General features: G+C 36.4%; 4 protein-coding genes across 13 annotated transcripts in view; 3 read left to right on the top strand and 1 right to left on the bottom strand.

Annotated features, from left to right (window-relative positions):
- Positions 1 to 3,457, top strand: part of LOC120412715 (huntingtin-interacting protein 1) — a 38,395-nt gene extending 34,938 nt beyond the window's left edge. For 9 of the 10 annotated variants that reach the window (XM_039573296.2, XM_039573297.2, XM_039573298.2 and 6 more), the window contains 3 exons: positions 1,612 to 1,859; positions 2,295 to 2,548; positions 2,608 to 3,457. In XM_039573296.2, the coding sequence (XP_039429230.1) occupies positions 1,612 to 1,859; positions 2,295 to 2,548; positions 2,608 to 2,998 (893 nt within the window). In that variant the 3' untranslated portion in view covers positions 2,999 to 3,457. The remainder of the gene's footprint in view (positions 1 to 1,611; positions 1,860 to 2,294; positions 2,549 to 2,607) is intronic. The other variant, XM_039573291.2, reaches the window with a different exon arrangement.
- Positions 3,458 to 7,470: 4,013 nt separating this feature from the next.
- LOC120412761 (4-hydroxyphenylpyruvate dioxygenase) lies at positions 7,471 to 15,461 on the top strand. Its single transcript, XM_039573353.2, has 3 exons — positions 7,471 to 7,655; positions 14,019 to 15,086; positions 15,146 to 15,461. Exons 1-3 carry the CDS (start codon positions 7,653 to 7,655, stop codon positions 15,218 to 15,220), a joined length of 1,146 nt encoding a protein of 381 aa, XP_039429287.1. The 5' UTR covers positions 7,471 to 7,652; the 3' UTR covers positions 15,221 to 15,461.
- A 2,909-nt stretch (positions 15,462 to 18,370) lies between these two features.
- Positions 18,371 to 24,248, bottom strand: LOC120412744 (uncharacterized). Its single transcript, XM_039573336.2, has 3 exons — positions 24,009 to 24,248; positions 23,275 to 23,947; positions 18,371 to 19,394 (listed from the first exon to the last, which is right to left on the bottom strand). Exons 1-3 carry the CDS (start codon positions 24,106 to 24,108, stop codon positions 18,506 to 18,508), a joined length of 1,662 nt encoding a protein of 553 aa, XP_039429270.1. The 5' UTR covers positions 24,109 to 24,248; the 3' UTR covers positions 18,371 to 18,505.
- LOC120412746 (nucleosome assembly protein 1-like 1-A) lies at positions 22,177 to 23,263 on the top strand. The gene has a single exon (XM_039573338.2). It carries the CDS (start codon positions 22,265 to 22,267, stop codon positions 23,189 to 23,191), a length of 927 nt encoding a protein of 308 aa, XP_039429272.1. The 5' UTR covers positions 22,177 to 22,264; the 3' UTR covers positions 23,192 to 23,263.
- Positions 24,249 to 24,277: the final 29 nt, after the last annotated feature.

Here is a 24,277-nt window from a genome sequence, read left to right as displayed (position 1 = left end):
TAAATTCTTTAAATTCTTTAAATTCTTTAAATTCTTTAAATTCTTTAAATTCTTTAAATTCTTTAAATTCTTTAAATTCTTTAAATTCTTTAAATTCTTTAAATTCTTTAAATTCTTTAAATTCTTTAAATTCTTTAAATTCTTTAAATTCTTTAAATTCTTTAAATTCTTTAAATTCTTTAAATTCTTTAAATTCTTTAAATTCTTTAAATTCTTTAAGAGGCAGTTTTTGTAGATTCTGCTCGGTTTGTTCTAGAGGTCGTATCGAGGTGCTCCGATTTGGATGAAACTTTCAGCGTTTGTTTGTCTATGCATGAGATGAACTCATGTCAAATATGAGCCCTCTACGACAAAGGGAAGTGGTGAAAAACGGGCATTGAAGTTTGAGGTCCAAAACACATGAAAAATCGTAAAATTGCTCGCATTTCCGTAAAACTTCATCAATTCCAACTCTCTTAGATGCATTCGAATGGTCTTTCGGAGCCCTTCAAAATGTGCTATAGACATCTAGGATTGGTTTGACTTTTTCTCATAGCTTTTGCAAATTACTGTTAAAAATTGATTTTTTTAAAACCTTAATATCTTTTTGCAACAGCCTCCAACACCCATACTCCCATAGGTCAAAAGATAGGTAATTTCATGGACTATAAGCTTACGGTATTGACTTTTTGGCCAATCGCAGTTTTTCTCATAGTTTTACGATTTTTCTATAACAAACATTTTACAACGTTAGTTTTTGCCCTGTAGGCCAACAAGACGGCACTTTTTGGTCTCAATTTTGTCATATTCGGAATCCTCGGTCAACTTCACGTAAGTTAGAAGTATTGGAGTTGTAATTTTGATTTAAAAAATAATTAAATAAAACATTTTTGAAAAACGAAAAAGATCTTATTTACCCTATGATCAATACGTCAAATGCTGTATCAAGTAGGCGAAAACTTGTTTTACCCCTAATCCGACAAAATTCTAAATAATATTTTAATTAATTCTAAATGGCATTTTTTTTTTAATTAAAAGAATTTAAAGAATTTAAAGAATTTAAAGAATTTAAATAATTTAAAGAAATTAAAGATTTTAAAGAATTTAAAGAATTTAAAGAATTTCTTTAAATTCTTTAAATTCTTTAAATTCTTTAAATTCTTTAAATTCTTTAAAATCTTTAATTTCTTTAAATTCTTTTATTTCCATTTTTAAATTTAATTCTTTAAATTCCATTTTAAAATATAATTCTTTACTTTTTTTTAGTTTTAATTCTTTCAATTCTGTTTTTAATTTAAATTCTTTACATTAAAACAAATAAAGCTTAAACACATAAAAATTGCTGAATAAAATTTAAAAAAAACTTTATTGCTTAAAACTTTTCAAAATTTTAAACAAAAAAAGTATTTAAAAAAACAACTTGTACGACGAACGACATTTTTCAGTCAGGGTTGGCATCGCTCAGTTCCAGTGCTCGCCGGTAGGTGTTGCATAGAATTATGTTCAATGGCCAACCCTACTGCGTGAAGTTCACCGCAAAGATGATTCTTTGAAATAAGATTTTGAGCATGGTTTTGAATCAACAAGCTTGTTTTACGATCTTCTAACCAATGATCTTCATCGCCCACACAGGCATAGCGGAGGAGGTCAAGCAGCTGGGCGGCTCCATCGCCAGTCTGTTCCAGTCGCTACAGAAAACGAGCGAATCGGACGCTGTGGGAGAGAAGATCATCGACCTTAAGGACAAACTGCAAGCGGTCACGGACATGATCGGCGACCTGAGCAAGCAAACCGACGGCACGGAAAATTTGGGCGACCTGGTCGAAAACGAGCTCAGCAGCATGGACAAGGCCATCGAAGAGGCGGCGGCCCAGATTGAGGTAAAGAGTGTGCTTCCGACACCGGCCGGGCTGGTGGGCTGGTTCGGTGGCCTGCGGGTCCTGCGGAGGACCCTCGTCGATGTGGATACTTGCGTTATCCAGTTCCAATGTTGCCTGGTGCTGCCCAGGTCTACAGTGGTGAGACACTCCCTTGTGGACGTTGCGAGTTCTTTTTGGAGGAGTTGGGTTCTTTTGGACATTTGAACCAAAGAAATGTCTCTATAATCTTCGGAGTTTTACGTCTATTGTACAAAATGTTGCTCAATCTTAAGGTTTAGGTATTTTATATTTATATATTTTTATACAGACTCAGGAAGTCTGTTCCCTGTACAAAAGTGTGACCTTTTCAGACCACCCTGTAGATCGGGCTCAAGGCAACATTTTAATCACTCCCTTAAAACACCAATCTAATCAATCCCAACCCCCGAATCGCAGGAAATGCTCTCCAAGTCGCGCGCTTCGGACTCCGGCATCAAGCTCGAGGTCAACGAGAAGATCCTGGACGCGTGCACAAACCTGATGCAGGCGATCCGCGTGCTGGTCCAAAAGTCCCGCCTCCTCCAGTCGGAGATTGTGGCCCTCGGCAAGGGTTCGGCCTCGGCCAAGGAGTTCTACAAGCGAAACCACCAGTGGACCGAGGGACTCATCTCGGCGGCCAAGAGTGTGGCACAGGGCGCGAACTTCCTGGTGTAAGTTCTACCAATCTCTCCTCCAAGTTCTGGAAGAATAATCATTTCTTTAATCTCAGGACGGCCGCGAACAAAACCGTCGCCGGTGGGGCCCGCCACCAGCTGGATCTGATTGTGGCCGCCCAGGAGATCGCAGCCTGCACGGCCCAGCTGGTGGTGGCGAGCCGCGTTAAGGCACCCCGCGGAAGCCAGAACCTGAACGCGCTCGGGTCCGCCTCCAAGCAGGTCACCCAGGCGACCGGCATCGTGGTGGCCACCGCCAAAGACTGCAGCCAACGGCTCGAGGACTCGCAGGACCTGGACCTGGGCTCGCTGACCGTGCACCAGGCCAAAACGCGCGAGATGGAGATCCAGGTCAAGGTGCTCGAGCTCGAGCAGGCCCTCCAGATGGAACGGATGCGGTTGGCGGCGTTCCGCAAGAAAAACTACCAAGCACCGGTCGAGGAATAAACGCTCCAAATCAATAGAAACAACCGAAAAGTAGCGAAAATATATCAATGTCAATCAACAAGCAGTGAGACAATATTAACAAAACAAATATCAAATTTCTAGCAGCGAAAATCGACCCCCTAAAAAGTCACAATCACTCCAAGTGTAGTAGATTTCTAGCAAATTACCCCACAAAATTAGAACAAAATCAAAGCGTTACGTATCGAATACACACATCCCACCATTCTGTCGAACAAAAAGCTAGAAAAAAAACTATTCCTGAATATGTGTCTTTAAACCTTCTGTCTTCTTAGTAGAGCAGATTATGCCATTGATATGATAAAAAAGAACCTTGTAAAACCCCACAATCATTGCAAAGAAAAAGGTTGTAGAATTAACTCTGTTTATGAACGAAAAAAAAGAAGTATTTTTCTGTCGCACGCGGAAGTATCATGAGTTTGATAATCACCATTTTTTAAAGGAAATTCTGTGAACAAATAAACTTTTTATCAAATGTGTTAAAACCAGATTCGAGCGAGGAGGTTACGAACAAAGTAAAACAAAAAGTCTAAGTAAAGATACCTATTATTTATTACCTGCGTCTTATTCTGTATCGTGTAGTAAGCAAAAACCAATTGTTGATATATTTTTATAAACGAAACCGGTAATTTAATAAACGTTGTATAGAAATAAACGCTCAGCTAATAAAATTAAAACAAGTGTCGTTTTGAATTTTATCCCGAAAGATCCAGTTTTATAATTTTCCATTTAATTCTTTGTAATTCTCTGCATTTCGAATTTCACCCGTCCGGCTCCAGTTGAAAATTCATGCTGCCCTGCGTTGCATGTAGAGTAGGGTGACAATAAAAAAAATTGATGGTGATTTTTTAGGAGAAGGTATTTTCTTATATACTTCCTATATAAGCCAATTTCTTTTCATCGCATTGCTAATAACTCATCAAGATCAACTCGGATCTTCTTGCACCCTTCGACAAAGTTGTAGGAAATTAAATTTACTTCAAAAATCTCACACTTGGACAATTTTGGGCGAGACCTGCGCCACCTGCAGCCATAATCCTGAAGCGATGTTTTTCCCCATACATTTTTGCGATTTTCCCCATATAAACTTCAGCGATAAAAAGCAGCGCCTTAACCCTAACCGATTTGGCTCAAAATTTGCACAGTTACTTATTATTGCCTAAAGAATCGAGCCAGGGGGTATGTCTTGAGATTTTCCAAAATTTTAAATTTTTCTTGTCACCCTAATGTAGAGCAATTCTTTGAGAAATAGGTCTTTTTTTATTTTATTTTTTGTATACAAATTTGGCAGCTGTCCATACAAAAATGGTACATGAAAATTCAAAAATCTGCATCTTTTAAAGGAATTTTTTGATCGATTTGGTGTCTTCAGCAAAGTTGTAGGTATGGATAAGGACTACACTGAAAAAAATGATACACGGAATTTTTTTTGGTGATTTTTAATTTCACTTTTTGTCACTAAAACTTGATTTGCAAAAAAACACTCTTTTTAATATTTTTTTTATTTTTTTCATATGTTTTAGGGGACATCAAATGCAAACTTTTCAGAAATTTCCAGGTTTTGCAAAAAATCGTTGACCGACTCACTCATGAATTGTTGAATAAATACTGATTTTTTTTAAATCGAAATATTGGTCGCAACAATTTTTCAACTTCATTTATCGATGTAAAATCGAATTTGCAATTAAAAAGTATATCAGTGAAATTTTTATAAAGGGCACCGTTTTCAAGTTATGGCAATTTTTAGATAACTTTTTAAAAATAGTCGCAATTATCCTTTTTTTTATTAATGTTTGCCCACTTTTGAAAAAAAAAAAGCTTAAAAAAGAAAAGCTGAGAAAATTCTCTATAAATTGCTTTCTGGGACTTTGTTGATACGAGCCTTAGTTGCTGAGATATTGCCATGCAAAGGATTAAGAACAGAAAAATTTATGTTTTCTAAGTCTCACCCACACAGTAAAAAATAATGTAAATTTGGAAGCTGTAATTTTGGAAGGTTGAATATTACCTCTTTTATGATGTATTTTCACCTCAATTTAGACTGAAAAAGTGACATTACACCAGAAAAGTGGCAAAATTACACATTTCCAGAGGTAAAATTACACCTTTTTTCTGACATAAAAGATGTACCCCTTCCCAGATGTAATATTACCATGATTTTTTTTTTTTTTGTGCAAACAACCCACCATGTTCTAATGTCTCAGCAACTAATGGCCCGATTTTCAATGTTAAAAAATGAACAATTCGTGAAATTTACCGATCTTTTTCGAAAACATTATTTTCAGTTTTTTAATCAAGACTAACATTTCAAAAGGACGAAACATTCAATATTATGTCGTTTTTAAGAAAATAAAAAAATACGATTTTTTTTCTCATGATTTGATTTTCCGAAGTCCTAAACAAACCTTCGGATAATCGAACTTCGGATAATCGAAAAACAAATTTTCTGCATTTTTTCATTCATTTCAATTTTATGAGCTTGAATTCATTCTACTCACTTCCCAAACACTTTTAAAAAAAATTGTACCAATTTTCTACAAAAACATGTTTATGTTCATTTTTTATATATTTTACCATTTGGAACATATTTAAATTAGATAATTTATACATTTTCTTGAAGCTACACGAATTTTTAAGTAGCTGTTAAGCTTTTAATTGTTCCCCACACTCATTTTGACCAATAAAGTTGCTGTCCTATACAATTTTGATGCTCAATGTCAATCATTACCCGAATCAGAATAATTTTCAATAAATTTAATTTTTTTCGGGTCCCGGGATTTTCCAGGACCTTTGTTGAAAATTTTCACAAAAAATCTTACAGAAATTAAGATAAAGTGAACAATTCAAACATTTTCTGATACCTTTTGCCTTTTTCCGTAGGGATTTCTTCCTATAAGAAGATAGATACAATCATACGGGTTACTCACTTACTCCGCATTAAAGTCCCTGGTGAAGGAAATTGCCTTGCTTTTTTTCCAAAACGAAGTCATAAGTTCATTTACGCAAATCGATTACCTGGGGTAATTTTACCCACCAGAAAAGCATCGAGAGGCTCGACACTTTGGCCGGGTCCCAAAACTTGTCTTCAAGTTGACTCGGTGGATGACCAGCACAACGTGAAACAGGTTTGCCGGCAAATTCGGCTTGTTTTGACTGTGCTGAAAGCTAGCACAGCTTGGATTATGTTGAATTTGTGACAAAATTTGCTTGAATTTAAGAATGAAATCTATTTTAAAGAAATTATATACTTTTCGAGAAGGAACTACGAATTTTTTTGAGTTGTTACGCCCTTCTCAGAGTTCCACAGGTTTAATGACGTTGGCGGAGTTCTTATCACTCGCACGGGCGCGTCGTGGTCAAAGCCAAATTCCGTTGCTTTAGAGTTTTTGAATATTTAATTGAGTTGAGGGCGACCCTCGTGCAACCGGTTCCAGGCTTATATTTGTTTTGTTGTTGTTGTTTTGTTTTCGATCAGCAGGTCGTACGATGTCTAATCTAACCCTTACTTTGTCAATATTTATTTCAAGTAGTAGATTTAGTTGAAAAATGTTCAGTAACATCTGATTCTTCAAGGGATAATTTATGGTCCAGATGTTAGCAACAGAGTCCCCCCATCTGGTCGCTGGGTCAATTTGACTAACAAATCCAACCGGCTAGTTTTCTAATTCAATGTCTCGGACTGAGGGGACGAGCCTCCAACAGAAACGATTAGTTGCTATACTAGCAAGACGTAAACAAGTTGGTCATTGGTTGGTTGGTGTAAAAAAGTTGTAAACAAGCGGGATTTATAGCAACAACGTAGAATTCTTGATTTTAATAAAAGCGACAGCAATGTAAAGTAGTTCCAGATGTTGTTCTCGAAAAAGATCAACATTTGACGTCTTTTATTTAATGGAAGAATGCAATTAAATGATTAAATTTTAGTCATTTAAGTTTATTTTAAAAATCCAAAGTGATCATTAATTTAAACATATTTGCAACAAACAATGAGTTTGTACAACTCTTCAAGTATCTTTTGACGCAAAGGTTTTTGATAAATTTGCTCACCAGATATTATCATCATTAGCAGAAACAGTCAAAAAGTAATTATCAAAACTGCATAACGACTTCAAAACCACTATTTGCGTTCAAATTAACGACCAAAAACACATTGTTTCGCCTGTTTACTTGCACTTTCTTCAGCAATAACAATATTGTCGTCAATTCATTCTAAACACCCCGCACCGGTTTCACCTCAAATATTGCAATGGAAAAAAAATATCGAACTCCGTCGTCAACCCAAGGCAGCGTCGTGAACCTGTCGGGAACAGAACAACAAAATTCCTGTCCCGGAGTTGGAAACAACAACCAGTTCTTATGCCGATGAAGACTCCTCGTCGAAGCGAACCCCTCTCTATAAAAGCGGCCGGCGATCCGGCGCTAGAAACAAGTTTGAATTCGGCCACGTCGCGGTACGGAGCTTCTCGTTTCGGGGTTTGTTTCGGGAATCCCGAAGAAAAAATCTGAGTGAATTGGGGAATTATTTGCATATTCTAGAAGGAGAAGTGATATCGCAGTGGTGGCTTGAAGTGTAGTGGGGCAAGAAGTGGTGTTACATAAGTGAAGTTTTGGTTGAATTTCAAATAGTTCAGTGATTATGGTGAGTTATCATGCAGTGTTAAGACTTTTAAATTGTTTAAATGGTTTAATTTGTAACGAGATTTGTAGTTTTATCAGCTTCTAAGTGTTATTTTTTCTGTGAGTGTTCAAGGAATTTAAAACATGTTTATGTACTTGTATAAAATAAAGTTCCAGTTTTTATCCCTCAACATATGAATGAAAAAAGTGTTTTAAAATGCATGTTACACTAGTTCAGTTATTTTACAATCATAAGTTTTCAAAATTGATCTCACTAGGTTTTTTGGCTAAATTTTCCCTAGTTTTTGTTTAATTGCATTTGAAGAACCTTCTTTTACCAAGCGGTTAATGAAAAGGAAATAGTCGCAAGGAACACCAAATCTCTATGAACCAGTCATTTACACAAGTTGCGGTACTGTAAATTCTAAACATTTTGAACAAACTCAAAAATGCAAAAAATGATTCCTAATGCAGTGAAATGCATATTAAATTCAGGGTGACCACTCAAATCCCATTTTCAAATTCCCGACTTTTTCCCGACTTTTCTAGAATCTCAAATTCTAGCCATTTCTCATCTAAACAATGATTTAAAACCAAACATTATTTTAAAAAAAAGTTGTTCGACGACTGAAAATCAAACCTTATCTGTAGTAATTTACCCATACTAACAGAAAAGTGGAAGGGAATCAAACATTTGGAAAAAATCTTTGAATTGACTTAATAAATTTTGTTCAACATTTACAAATATTTCACACTACTGCCAAACTCAATTTGGACTCGTTTTTGAATGTTCAAGCCATAATCATTGAAATTAAGCTCTGTTTGCCAAATGTTTGATAAGCTGTGCCGAATAATAATAATAATAATTCATTCATAGAATATCTGACGAAAATCTGTGTAAAATGCATTCCATCATAATTAAAAAATTAAAATAAAAAATTAAATTATTCGCTCTACAGCATTGCCTTGGCGTTCTCGATTGCGAGATTCCTACTCGAAACTAGGCGTCCGAAGGCTTGATTGTTGAGGCAATTGCAAACCTCTTTTTACACCTAAGCTTCCATCCACCTCGGGATTCGAACTGAAGACCTTAGGATTGTGAGTCCAACTGCCTACCAGCGACTCCACCGAGGCAGGACCCAGGGAGACGACTCCTACACCTGGACTGAGCTAACGACCTAACCTTTTTAGGTTAGTCCGGGGCCAACATTCACTTCCCGTCCGACGGAAGGCGTGATCAGACAAATCTCGTCTCGAAAAATGCCACCGGGACCGTCTGGGATCGAACCCAGGCCGAATGGGTGAGAGGCAACCACGCTTACCCCTACACCACGGTCCCGGCTAATGCTCCCTTATTTTTTAGGATTTCATAATGCTCCCTTATTTTTTAGGATTTTTAAAAGTCTTTTCATGCTCAAATAGATTAAAACAGTGTAAGAAACCATAATTAAAAAAAAGTTTCTAAAATCGAAATGAGTGAAATTAATTTGAAAATGGTACAAAATATTAAAAAATTATTCAAGGATTAGAAAATAATTTTCAAACATACTTGGTTGGGATTCTCGACTTTTTGTCAAAAAATCACAAATTCCCGACTTTTCCCGATTTTTCTCGGATTTTGAAGGGGGGACGGGGGTGGGATGACAAATTTTTTAAAAAATATTTGTACCAGCCTTAGTGAATTTTCACGAAATGAAAGCAATCCTGTTTAAGCATCTATTTTGAAGAAAAACGTGTTGAACATTGAATATGGCTTCATCCATAGAGTACGTCACGTTATAATCAGCCAAAATTCAACAAGATTTTAATTTCAAGATTTTTTTAATGGTTATATTTAAACTAACAGGATATCGTTACCAAATAAATTACAATTACAATCAGAAGAGCAAAAAAAAAAACTTTTAATAAATGAGTTGCTTTCTAGAATTTCTCATTTTTAAGATTTTCAATTTTGTATTTTGTTTGTATTGGATGAAGCATTTGCATTTCTTATTCAAAACAACCCATTTTACATCATTAGTTTTCGTGCAATTTTGCGGGATTTGCCATTGCAAATTTTATTACAGTCCAGACTCGATTATCCGAAGTTTCGATTATCCGAAGGTTTGTATGGGACTTCCGATAATCGAATCATGACCAAAACATTTTTTTTTATTTCTTGCTTTTAACATCAATTATGAGTTCTGCGACCCCATTTTAGTTAAATTTGAATGTTTGAATGCCTTTTAAATTCAAAAATTCCGCCAAGAATTCCTTTTTATAATATGTTATTTTTACGACCCCACAGACCTCCGGAGGTTGGCCGAAACTCGGTCGTGGGGTGTAATGATTATCACACTAATTAACACTGATTACAGGTAAACTTCATCAGTGTAATAAAACACGTGTGGTTAGTCTTCTATCAATCAAGTTAATAACATTTATTTCAACCACATGACAACCCACAGTAAACAATGACGCGCTGTCAACGACAGTCGAGGCTCGGCATTGGGGCCGAGTTCGAGTCCAGCGACGAATGCACAGTGGGCATATTCACAATTCCAGTCGTCACAATAGTTATCATCGTCATTTTGGCAGCCATCTTGAATTTAAACATTCTAAATCATTTTAGGGTAGTTTATGGGTCATACTTAAGCTCGATATTCAAAAATAAAGACTTAAAAAATGTTTTTTCGTTATTCGATTATCCGAAGTTTCGTATTTTTTGCCCTCAAAGAATAAAATACTAATAATAAAAAACAAAAGAAAAAAAAAAGAAAAAGAAATTCAAAAGAAGGGGTACTACTCATCTACACAGTAAAAAATAATGTAAATTTGGAAGCTGTAATTTTGGAAGGTTGAATATTACCTCTTTTATGATGTAATTTTACCTCAATTTAGACTGAAATAGTGAGGCTACACCCACAGACAAACAGACGTGACTCTCCATACAAATTATTTTTGAAATCCATCGTCCTTCATCAAACCACCATATTACGACGACGCCAGCGCTGCCTGGTGAGCTGATGCCGAAGCGCAGCCCAAACATACCAATACATACCCATTACTGTCATGTGTCATGTCAGTGTATGCGTGAGACAATCAAGCCCTAACGATTGTAAACATTAACAGCTGATTGAAATAATTTTGTTGTTGCTGATCGTCAGTACTCGATGAAAAAAAAAATAAAAATTAACGCCGACTGCCGAAAATGACGGTGGGTCGGCTCCGTTTCCAATGGCAGAACCTCATGAGCCAATCATGTGGCAGCACCAGCAACAACGCACCAAAACCGCAACGACAGAAACCAAACTACTGGTCCTTCCCGTTGCTTCCAAATTCTGTCGAACATTCCTTCTCCAAACCTTGAACCATTACACCTGACACCAAGATATAAGAGATTACGAAAACACCAGTAGTGGTCGCCGAAATAGAAAAAAATAATAATTCTAATCTACCGGAATTGATCCCCACGATGGGTGTTTGGAAACATCCGCGGGAAACGTGTCCACGGCGCAGTTAAGTTGCGTCACACAACAAAAGTAAAAAGTGGCGAATGAGATTAAAAAAGTCGCAAAGATTAAAAAAAAACGCTGCCGCAAAATCTAACTTCGAAACAGAACAACTGTGGATGAACATTGAGTGGCGCTCACAATCGACGCAACATCGCCAAAAGGCCAAAAGGATGACCAGCAGCAGCAATCTGAGCAGCAATCCACGAAGGATAAGCAGGTTGCTCCGAAGGAGATGACTCCACCACAGAATCCGGCTTCCTCCGCAGTAGCGGACGCCGCATCAGCAGCCTCGACATCGGCAAGCAGTTGAGACGGCCTACTGGGTCAATAATGGGGCAAGACGTATGTCCTCGCTAGTCAGTTGCTCATCTGACCGTGGCTGAGACTGCCCCAATCTTGTCCCGCAAAGCCTGGATTGTGGATCACCGTTAGAATTCCAGAATTCCATTTTTTTTTTGTTTTAATTTGCTGCCACGTGCTCACGATCAACTTTACAACAACAAAAACACATCACACACACTGAGGAAAGACGGGCGAGCTGTCACGGCAGCAGCGCCATCAGCGCCGGGTGAGTGGATGCCGAAGCTAAATTGCATTTGAAATAACCGTTTTGGCTCGGTTATTTAAGGACGATGGTTCCGCACTCGAGTGTCCCGTCTGTTTGTCTGTGCTACACCAGAAAAGTGGTAAAATTACACATTTCCAGAGGTAAAATTACAGCTTTTTTCTGACATAAAAGATGTACCCCTTCCTAGATGTAATATTACCATTTTTTTCTGTGTAGTTTTCCGGGCTTTTACGTATTTGTGAAGGTTAAGTACAGTACTTTCTCGGCAACTGGCCGTAGCCCAATGCAAGCAAACGTCAAAAAACCAAAACAAACCGAATTGACCGAGGTGTTAATGGATGCAAAAATCATGTACATTAAATAAAAAAAACTTTTTTCAAACTTTTATTTAATTTAAAGTCAAAATTAAAGAAATACTGGTAAACATTTTAAAAGTATCATTTATTGTTATATTTCAACAGGAAAATATTATGCATCGGTGGTCCCCACGTCATCTAAACATGCCTCAAAAATTATTTTTTATGAAGTGCACTGTTATCAATTTATCGGTAATTTCAGGTTGATGTTTAAGTTTTTTTTGCGATTTAAATATATTTATTTTTAAATGCTTAAAAGTCAAATAGTCAATTCCTTTTTCCGTGTACCACTAACGGAAAAAAATCAATTGAATTGTGAATTGTGTTCATGAATTAGAGAACCACGAAAGAATATATATTCACGTTTATAGTGCAAATGCTCCACACTCATGAATAGATAAAAAAAACTCGTGAATAGATACATGAACATAATTCACATTTTTTTTTCTGTGCATGTTTTCTAAAAAGTCCTTGGAAAAGTCCTAAAACACGATCAGAAATCTCTTTGCAAGATACGCATTTATGAATATTTTCATACCCTTTTCTTATGACCTGCTGGCTCTTATATTGTAGAAAAACATTCATCCAAATCAAAAAATACAAAGACGATTTGCGAAAACGTAGATAGGGGAAATATACCCTTTCTAATCAAATACCTATCTTCGTCATATGGAGAGTTTGATGCTCGATTAAAGCTCCAAAAATACTATTTGGGCTATAAACTTACCAGCAACAGCACCGCCTCGAGTAAGCACGCAAATGTATGCCACTTACTGGCCAAAAAGATCACATTTAATGCACTTTTGATCATAATTTGTATTTTGCGAGACCACTTCTCATCATTTTGTTGGCACACACAGTGACACACACGAGAATCCCTCAAACGCTTAATGAATATCGCCAAAATTAACTTTTCACTTTCGCTTACTTTTTCACGGCGCTTAAGATATGAAATTGCTTCCAACTACCGGCAACATGTTCTTTTGATCATTAGTAAGGCACTCACTTGAAGAATAATCCCGAAAAATGTAATAAATTAGCAAGCGCCATCAAAAAAACAAACGGGCCAAGTCGTTTGACGTTTCAATTTTCACTTTGCATTCCAATCGAAGGCTGAAGAAAACCGAGCGAGAGACGAAGGCAAAAAAGAACAAAGGCTGGCCGTCAACACCACCAGCAGCACAGCCAGCGATGCCAGGAAACTTTCCCTATAAATGCCACTTTTCGTGAGTGTTCGTTTGAACTGTCAGCGCAAATGGCAACACTCGACAGAGTGTTGGAAGAAAAAAGAACTAAGCCGATATTAGAAAAATGGGCGTGGCCCAATGCATTCGCCTCGATTAGAATAGGGACGTGGCGTTACATCGTGCTGCCATCTGGTTTTTTTAAGCGCAAGAGTGTAAAAGTGCTGAGTCATCGTCTAAAAATAGACGGCGTCCTATCTCGCCCAGCAAAATGAAGTCGATAAAGTAGTCGGTTTCGATGAGCAAAAGTGGAAAATGTGGTCTAAAAATAGCGACGCCATCCCCCTATACCCTTGGGATTTTTTTTTTGTTAAATGCTTGGTAAAGAAATAGAATAACTTTTAGTGAAAGTGAAAATAAACAGAAATGTTCACAAAAACTTGCTCTACTCGTTGGTGTACTTGGTTTTAGTAAAATTCAAGGGAGACTCTAGATTATCCAGCATCATTCAAACACGACCGCTTATTAGGATTAAAATGGGTAGATTTCCCCTACATTCTAAAAAGGCTAAATATATTGGAAAATACTGAAGATCAAGGGACTTGCAACGGGCCTTATCGATAAATTAAAAGTGAGAGTGTGCGCGTGCAACATGGAGTTAAACTTTTTGAAAAGCCTTGGTAAGCTTCACAGCAACTGCACAGAAAGTTTAACTCCATGTTGCGATTTGACAGCTCGGTACATTGATATAAAACGTTCTTCCTTTTCTCGCCCCCATTCCAGACCACCTACACCGACAAGGGCCCCAAGCCGGACGGCGGCAAGTTCCTGTCGTTTGACCACGTGACGTTCTACGTCGGCAATGCCAAGCAGGCGGCCAGCTACTACACCACCCGGATGGGCTTCGAAAACCTGGCGTACCAGGGACTGGAAACGGGCAGCCGAAAGATTTGCAAGCACGTGGTCCGCCAGAACCGGATCGTGTTTGTTTTTGTTTCGGCTTACGAGCCCGGGAATCACGAGATCGGGGATCATCTGGTGAAGCACGGGGACGGAGTTAAGGACGTGGCGTTTGCCGTTGAAGATCTGGACGTGATCGTGAAGCGGGCCAAGGAGCGCGGAGCTTCGGTGGTGCGGGATGTTTGGGAGGAGAGTGACGAGTCTGGAACGGTGCGGATGGCCACGGTCAGGACGTACGGGGAGACCCAGCACACGTTTGTCGAGCGGAAGAACTACCGGGGAGTGTTTCTGCCCGGGTTCAAGGCTCCGCTGTACGAGGATGTCCTGGCGAAGGTGCTGCCTCCGACGTACTTGGACTTTATCGACCACGTGGTGGGCAATCAGCCGGATCTGCAGATGGAGTCGGTGGCCGCGTGGTACGAGAAGGTGCTGATGTTCCACCGGTTCTGGTCCGTGGACGACAGCCAGATCCACACGGAATATTCCGCGCTGCGTTCGATCGTGATGAGCAACTACGAGGAAACCGTCAAGATGCCCATCAACGAACCGGCCAAGGGCAAGAAAAAGTCCCAGATTGAGGAGTACGTGGAGTACTACGGGGGTGCCGGGGTTCAGCACATTGCCCTCAACACCGGTAACATCATCGCGGCCATCGAGAACCTGCGTGCTCGCGGAATGCACTTCCTGTCCGTTCCGGATACGTACTACGATCAGCTGCGCGAACGTCTCAGCCACAGCCGCTGCAAGATCAAGGAGGACATGGACACGCTGCAGAAGCTGAACATCTTGATCGATTACGACGAGAACGGTTATCTGCTGCAGATCTTCACCAAGAACATGCAGGACCGTCCGACGCTGTTTTTGGAAGTTATCCAGAGACATAACCACAATGTAAGGCTTGAAAAACCTTAAATTCGTTTCTTTTGACTAAAACACATTTTCTTTCGCAGGGTTTTGGCGCCGGAAACTTCAAGGCTCTATTCGAGGCCATCGAAGCGGACCAGGAAAAGCGAGGAAATCTGTAAACGAAAACGCGGATTTGAAAGCGAACCACAACGACATCATAATCGCGCAAGTGCGGTCCCGACCCGCAAGCATCAGCTTGAAAGTGTAGTGGGGACCGATCACAAGTGAAAACGGCAGGAACTGTACAATTTGATATATCCACAACACACACACACAAAACTAACCTCTGCCCAGATTAGGGCACTTTTTTAGTTAGGTAAATTTTAAGTTTTAGTCGTAAATAAACCGTTCTTGATAAAATGTATAGTTTTATTATTTGAGAAAAATCCCTGAAAAGTAAAGATTACAAATACTGAATAAGGGACATTTTGGTTTTGTCCTATTCTGAACTTAATTAGAATATTTTTAAAATCAGTTCATCAAAATCACTGTTGTGGATTTTCAGAAAAAAAAAACATGCAAATAGAGGGCAAATGTCCCTATTTTGCACCCAAATCCCATTTTGGACCCAAGCGGCAGAATTACGGAGAATTCATCAATTTCTTAACCCTTTTCTTGTGAGAAATCCCTATAAAGATATCAGTCTCAACGAAATATAGTTACATTTCACTTTAACAATTCAAATTTCTTGGCTTTGAAAATCATTGGAAAAGCATTGTATTTATTGTAGGCTAAAAAACTGCAAAGTCGATAACTATCTGTTTTTAGCAAAATTATTGAACTGCTCTTCTTAACGGTACACATCAACCAGAGCTTTTGCGCCCAGATTTTTGTTACAGACATTTTAGTATCTTAAAAACTACGGGTACAAACGAATTATTTTTTCATTCATCCCCTAAACTATTGTTCACAAAGTAATTTACAACAAAGTTTGACCATTTTTACAATCACGTTGTTGCAGGATTGGGTCCGTAAGTTTGACAATTTTGCAGTAAGAAGACAACAACTTCCTTCATTGCTGTGCACCCTTAAAAAGGGCAATGAGCATGGTTGACTGACAACGACTACTACTACGTTATTCACAGATCAGTTGAAGTTAAACAATGGAACAAAAATGATAAATGGGCCGTACACTGTTTGACCATTGAAGAACCCTATATTAGTCAATACCGGCGCCCTTCCAAGAAGCCTGCAGTTCAACAAAAGAAAGGAGAGCAATTAGGTGGAACTTCGGATTTTTTTTAATATTTTTTTATTTGGTCCATCCACTTTTGGTGTACTTTTCTATGGCTAAAGGAGTCAGTTTGAATAATTAGTACATCCATACATTTTTTTTATACAATTTTGGCAGCTGGTCATACAAAAAGGCTATTTAAAGATTAAAAAATCTGCATCTTGAGAACGGATTTTCTGTCGATCTGGTTTTTTTTTTGTTGGCAAAATTATAGGCTTAAAACTTCTTAGGAAAAACAAAGTTACACATAAAAACAAATACCCACATTTTTTATTAAATTTTACACACAAAAAAATGATTGCGGAAAATAACCATTTTTTAATATGTTTTAGATGTCTAATTATGCCTTTTTTTGTCCAGTGGCACAAGTTGGTCAAAAGTTGGCAATTTTTCGAAAAAAAAATCATGATTTTTGAAAACAATGAAAAAGAACTTGAAAAACTTTTGTATTTTTGTTTTTGATGTTGAATAAAATGTCGCAGTCAAAAAGTACTTAAAACGAAATTTGATATCGTGATTTTGTCCCGTTCCCCAGAAAACTATTCCCCAAAATGAACCGATACCCAAAAAAATTTCAAAAATTTCAATATTTTTTTATAAATTTAATAAATTTTATTAATTTATAAAAAAAATCATATTTTTTTTTATAAATTTTATAAATTTTATAAATTTTATAAATTTTATAAATTTTATAAATTTTATAAATTTTATAAATTTTATAAATTTTATAAATTTTATAAATTTTATAAATTTTATAAATTTTATAAATTTTATAAATTTTATAAATTTTATAAATTTTATAAATTTTATAAATTTTATAAATTTTATAAATTTTATAAATTTTATAAATTTTATAAATTTTATAAATTTTATAAATTTTATAAATTTTATAAATTTTATAAATTTTATAAATTTTATAAATTTTATAAATTTTATAAATTTTATAAATTTTATAAATTTTATAAATTTTATAAATTTTATAAATTTTATAAATTTTATAAATTTTATAAATTTTATAAATTTTATAAATTTTATAAGTTTAATAAATTTTAGAAATTTTATAAATTTCAGAAATTTTATTAATTTTAGAAATTTTAAAAAATTGTTTTTTTTATTAATTTTTATTCTAAATTTACTTTTATAATTTTAAACAAAATAAAAATCATAAATTTTATAAATTTTACAAATTTAATAAATTTTATTAGTTTCATACATTTTTATAATTTCATAAATTTCAAAAAAAAACAGAAATTAAAAAAAATCAAACATTTTAAAAATTTGAACATTTTTAAAATTGAAATTTAAAATTTTTAGAAATTACGCGTTAACCCGTGCAAGTTAAACGTCTGATTAAATCAATCAAATAAAATTTAAACTGCCGTTTCAACGACCAAATTTGGTCAAATCCTTGATGCCAGGTAGACAAAAGAACAGAAAATTTCTTTAGTTTTCGATTCCGGATTCCGGAGATTGGCCAGTTTTCACCTGAGTTGTTGCGGATCGTAGTGGGATACCTTTTTTCCCGATGATTTGTAAATTTGGTGTCAAGGGGACTTTAGTGTAAAATTTTAACGCTTAATTTGATGGCGTACTTAAAAAAAAACTTTTATTTTTCATTTGCACAAAAAATAGATTAAAATGTAGTTTGGTTTGAAAATTGAGCTATCAAAGAACGAAGGATATTTACTCATTGTTGAAGTTGAAAGATGATATCTGGAGTTTTTTTTTAAAAAAAAAAAAGGTCCAATAAACCAAATTTTCAGTTTTCGCTTCTTGGGTGTTTTTTAATACCCCTGACTCAAGGCGGTTTCAAAAACACCCAAAAAGCAAAAACTGGAAATTTGGTTTATTGGACCTTTTCAAAAAAAACACCAAATATGATGAAAACTCATGAAATTTTACATTTTATATCTGGCTAAAAGTTTGTTGTTTCTCATTGATGAATTTCTTTTAAGCTCCACAAAAAATATTACGCCATCATTCTTTTTTTTCAATTTCAACATTGAATTCATTTGCAGATTCTAAAACTTCCAAACACTATAAAAAGAATTCAACAATATTTGCGCGACTCAAACAACGATTTCAAATGCCTCCGTAATTTCACTTACCTTTTATTTCTGATAAGGCACTTTGTTTGCAGGATGGCACATTTTCATTTTCTCCGCACGTCTCAAATCCTCTGCGTCGGCGAAAACTCCGGATTCCAGAAGCCGGGCGGCGTCTCGTGCAGCTGCGCCTGGCGACACCCGCGACAATTGCGCGCCAACTTGGTCCGGATCTCGTCCGGCGTCAGCCCTCGCAACTCCAGAATGCGGGTGTGCTTGGTGCACTCGGTGCAGCGTCGTTCCGGTGGTGGCGCCGGTTTCGGCACCACCGGCCCGACGCCTCCAAAGGTGTTGAACTTTCGCAGGGGGGAACTGCGGAATTCCGGCGGTTTGCGGATCGTGGGAGGTCCCATCGCGTCCAGGATGGTTTTACGCGAAGCTTGCTCGCGCCGTTGTTCCTCCCGGATGGCTTCCATGAAGAGATCGTTCCGGGTCGGTTGGGATTCTTCGATCGTGATGACGTTGTCCTGCGAGGGTGGCTTCACGATCTCGACGCCGCTCGCGTCCAGAATGCCTTGCTCAAGCGCTGGGGTGTCCAAGGCTAGGATCTTGCTTTTGGTGAGTTTCTTCTGGCTGGACGGTTCCTGCTTAACCCGGACGACCTTCGTCCCTCGACTCAGATCCTTTTCCGCCTCGGAAAAGTAGGTCTGATCGATGTCAAAGTTGTCCTCGTCGGAATCGACGGCGGGCTTCACGGCTTTGCGGGGTTTGGCCTCGGGACTTTTGAACACGTCGTCGTCTTCGTTTTGGGCAGGATTATTGGAGGTGGTGGCGGTGGAGGACGACGGGGCCGCTGCAATGAGCGAGGATTGTTCCTTCTTGCGCATGCTCTTGAAAAAGCGCGACCCGCTGAAGGACGTTGGACTTGGGACGACAAATTCGTCAAAGTACGTCTCGTCGTCGTCCGCTGCGGAGGATTTGTTGTCCGGAAAGCGCAGCTTGGTTTGGCGGAGTCTGGAGAAAGAGACATATTACATACATTTTTCGTTAATTATTTACGAAGAGCTTTATTGTAGGGATCATACGGTGTAGCAATCTAAAGTTTCGCGAAAAGAAAAGAAACGCTCGAAGGCTGGTACGAAGATCAAAAGGGACACAATACTCTGGACTCTGATTTGCTTATTTGAATGTGCCGTGTCAGTAGTTTTGAACTCGACATAACAATACTAAAAAATCCGAATTTTTGATATTTTTTTAAATTTTATAAAATCTATTTTTTATAAATTGTAAAGTTTAATAATTTTTTATTTATTTTTTTTTAGTTTTTAACCTAAAGTATGACTTTGAAAATGTCGGATTAGGATTTTTGAAAATTAAAAGAATTTAAATAATTTGAAAAATTTGCAAAATTTGGAAAATTTCATGCATTTTGAATATTTTGCAAGATATTTAGAAAATTTAAAGGAATTTAGAATATTTAGAAAACTTTGAAAATTCTATTAATCTTGAAAATTAAAAAAATTAAAAAAAAATAAGAATTATATATTTTAAGAAATTTTGAGAATATTAAGCATTTTGAAAATTTTAAATATGTTGAGAATCATATTTAAAAAAAAAGAAGAATTTTTTTTTTTATATGAATTTTAAAAACTCTCAATTTTTTGAACTTTGGAAATTTGTGAATATTTTGAAAACATTGAGAATTTTTAGATTTTTTAGAATTTATATAATTTTTATAATTTTTATAATTTTTAGAATTTATATAATTTTTATAATTTTTATATTTTTTATAATTTTTAGAATTTATATAATTTTTATAATTTTTATAATTTTTATAATTTTTATAATTTTAAGAATTTTTAAAATATTCAAAATTTTTGGAATTTTTAGAATTTTTAGAATTTTTAAAATTTTTAGAATTTTTAGAATTTTGAAAATTTTTAAAATTTTTAGAATTTGTAAAAAATTTTGAATTTTGAAAATTTTTAGAATTATTACAATTTAAAAAAAATAATTTTTAAAAGTTTTAGTATTTTTAGAATTTTTAGAATTTTTAAGAATTTTAAAAATTTCAAGAATTTTAAGAATTTTTATAATTTTTAGAATTTTTAGAATTTTTATAATTTTTAGAATTTTTAGAATTTTTATAATTTTTAGAATTTTTATAATTTTTAGAATTTTTAGAATTTTTAGAATTTTTAGAATTTTTAGAATTTTTAGAATTTTTAGAATTTTTAGAATTTTTAGAATTTTTAGAATTTTTAAAATTTTTAGAATTTTTAGAATTTTTAGAATTTTTAGAATTTTTAGAATTTTTAGAATTTTTAGAATTTTTAGAATTTTTAAATTTTTTAGAATTTTTAGAATTTTTAGAATTTTTAGATAGAATTTTTAGAATTTTTAGAATTTTTAGAATTTTTAGAATTTTTGAATTTAGAAATTTTTGAATTTTTGAATTTTTGAATTTTTGAATTTTTGAATTTTTGAATTTTTGAATTTTTGAATTTTTGAATTTTTAGAATTTTTAGAATTTTTAGAATTTTTAGAATTTTTAGAATTTTTAGAATTTTTAGAATTTTTAGAATTTTTAGAATTTTTAGAATTTTTAGAATTTTTAGAATTTTTAGAATTTTTAGAATTTTTAGAATTTTTAGAATTTTTAGAATTTTTAGAATTTTTAGAATTTTTAGAATTTTTAGAATTTTTAAATTTTTTAGAATTTTTAAAATTTTTAGAATTTTTAGAATTTTTAGAATTTTTAGAATTTTTAGAATTTTTAAGAATTTTTAGAATTTTTAGAATTTTTTGAATTTTTAGAATTTTTAGAATTTTTAGAATTTTTAGAATTTTTAGAATTTTTAGAATTTTTAGAATTTTTAGAATTTTTAGAATTTTTAGAATTTTTAGAATTTTTAGAATTTTTAGAATTTTTAGAATTTTTAGAATTTTTAGAATTTTTAGAACTTTTAGAATTTTTAGAATTTTTAGAATTTTTAGAATTTTTAGAATTTTTAGAATTTTTAAAATTTTTAGAATATTTAGAATTTTTAGAATTTTTAGAATTTTTAGAATTTTTAGAATTTTTAGAATTTTTAGAATTTTTAGAATTTTTAGAATTTTTAGAATTTTTAGAATTTTTAGAATTTTTAGAATTTTTAAATTTTTTAAAATTTTTAGAATTTTTAGAATTTTTAGAATTTTTAGAATTTTTAGAATTTTTAGAATTTTTAGAATTTTTAAAATTCTTAAAATTTTTAGAATTTTTAGAATTTTTAGAATTTTCAGAGTATTTAGAATTTTTACAATTTTAAGAATTTTAAGAAATTTTAACATTTAAGGAACTCAAGGATTTGAGAATTGGGTCCTAAAATTAAGCTTAAATTGGCAGACTTGACAGAAAGCATTTTACTTGACAGCTTGTTTCAAGGGGACCATATTTGATCCATCGTTAAATGTTGTAAAATGTTGTCTTTTTTTTTGCATTAAAAATGAAAAAAAGTGATCAAAGATGGTTTTAAATTGTGTTTTTTTCCGTTGTACATCATCATAATTGACATAGGGCTTTGACCCTATTAAGTTGCTATTAGGGATTGATAAATTTTAAGATTTAAGAAAACGTGAGATTTTTAAATTTTTAATTCCAAAATTTTAAATTGAAGAGTTTAATTGAATTGAAGAGCTTTTAAATATATTTGAGTTCTTTTTTTTTTTCGAAAATTAGGGACCCCCCCAAGACCTCCCGATATTTTCATAAAAGAACTCATACAAATTTGCAGATCAAAGCAACCCACGACCATAGGCACCACTCAAGGTGAAAATTTTTGACAAGTCGGTCGTGTTCAGTAACTTCTCCCGGAATTCAAGATCCCCGCGACCAACTTAAAATGGACCCCGAAACCGACCGCCAGGAACGGGAAGATTCCCTCATCCGCCAGCTATCCAGCCTGGACGTCAAGATCAAGCAGATCAAGAAGATCACCAACCTTCCCCCGAACGTGCGCGCCAAGATCGAAGCGCTGAAGAAGGTGCAGCTGGATCAGCTGGACCGGGAGGTCGAATTCCACCGGAAGGTTCACGAACTGGAGGTCACGTTCCAGCAGCGCTACGCGGACATCAACGACAAGCGGCGCCAGATCGTGGATGGGACGTACGTACCGCGGAAGGAGGACCTTCCGGTTGGCTTTCCGGACGTGGAGGGCGATCAGACGAGCGGAATTCCCGAGTTTTGGCTGACCGTGTTCAAGATGACGCCGGTGCTGCAGACCATGATCCGGGAGGCGGACGAGCCGGCGCTGAAGCGGCTGGTGGACGTACGGGCGGTTGTGAGGAACGATCCGCAGCCGGGGTTCGAGCTAGAGTTCGAGTTTGAGCCGAACGTGTACTTCAACGACCGCGTGCTGAAGAAGCAGTATTTGATGAAGTGCGCACCGAACCCGGAGAATCCGTTTTTGTTTGGCGGGTATGAGATTTACGACACGGTTGGTCATGAAATCGACTGGAAGGAGGGCGCTTGCTTGACCACGCTGACGGAGACGGACGAGGCCGGGCAGAAGCGCCAGCTGATGACGAACAGTTTCTTCAACTTTTTCAACCCGAAGAAGCTGTTTGAGAAGACGGATCCGGCGCTGAGCATCCAGTTTTTGGAGACCGACTTTGAGATTGGGTACTACATTAAGGAGCGAATCATTCCACGGGCGGTTCTGTTCTTCACCGGAGAGGCCAACGACGATTTGGACGATCCGGACTCGGAGGAGGAGGAAGAAGATGATGATGGAGAGAAGCTGACCGTCAGCGAGGAGGACAGCAAGTAATTTGAAGCAGCAATTGTGTGTTGAGTTAATTTGAAGTTTGTTAACCCTTAATAAAGAAACGTTCAACCTAAATTCCCACCCACCTTGTGCGATTCAGCAACGATCCGGTGCTGTCCTTGCCCGTACTCGTCGGCGTCCTCTTGAGCACCGCAGAAGACTCGCTCCGTCCCACGCCCGTGCTGCTCTTTTTCGCCGTCCACTTGCCAACGGGCGCCAAATTTTCCTGCTGTTCGACCTTCACCTTCGGAGTGGTCATCTTTTGCCGCACCGGCAGCTGCTGCAGCTGTTTGTTCGTCTCCGGTGACATCTGGAAGCTGGTCGAGAAGCGGCCCAGCGACAAATTATGCTTTTTGCGCTTCTTCTCCGTCGAGTCCAGCTTGGGTGGAGTGCTCGGGACGTTATCGGCTTGGCCGAGCAGGTCCCTCCGTGGGGAGAGCGGTTCCCGCACCGTAGGAGGACTCTGGGTCAGCGCGAAAAAGGACTCCTCCGAGTCCGGGAGATCAATGGCCTGGTTGAGCAGCGAGTAGGTGGACACTTCCGGGTCGGATTTGTTGCGCACCATGGACGAATCTATGGCGTCGTCCACGCACCGGCCCGTTGAGGTGGCGTTCGGGCGGGTCGTGGACGGTGAGTCGAACGAATGGGCCTTGCGACGTTTCTGCGGCGGTTGTTCCACCACGGGGGATGTTTGCTTGCGCAGTTGAAGGAACAGTGCGTCGTAATTGCTGGTGATGTCGGCGGCGAGCAGTTTCATGCCTAATTTGAGATAGTCATTTTTGCAATATTTAATTAGAATTTTGACCAAAACAGAACATACTTTGAGCGGTTTCGAACAACGTTCCGAACATCTCGAGGAAACGGTCGTGGACCTTTCGATGCTCGGCGAACGTCTCCATCAGGAGCGCGTGGTCACACATTTTTCACCGTTCAAACGCAAAGAAATCATTAAATTTACATGAAACTTCTTGCTTTAGCAAATCAACAAACAGAACAAAATTTTAAAATTTTAGCCGCGAAGCCCGCGAAGAGAAACTCCGAAAAATAAACAAACGGCGCGGTTTACTCTGCCAGTGTGGATCACAACTT

Source organism: Culex pipiens, chromosome 2 (assembly GCF_016801865.2).
Source record: "Culex pipiens pallens isolate TS chromosome 2, TS_CPP_V2, whole genome shotgun sequence".
NCBI lineage: Eukaryota > Metazoa > Arthropoda > Insecta > Diptera > Culicidae > Culex > Culex pipiens.
This window is presented reverse-complemented; position numbering and strand designations above follow the sequence as displayed.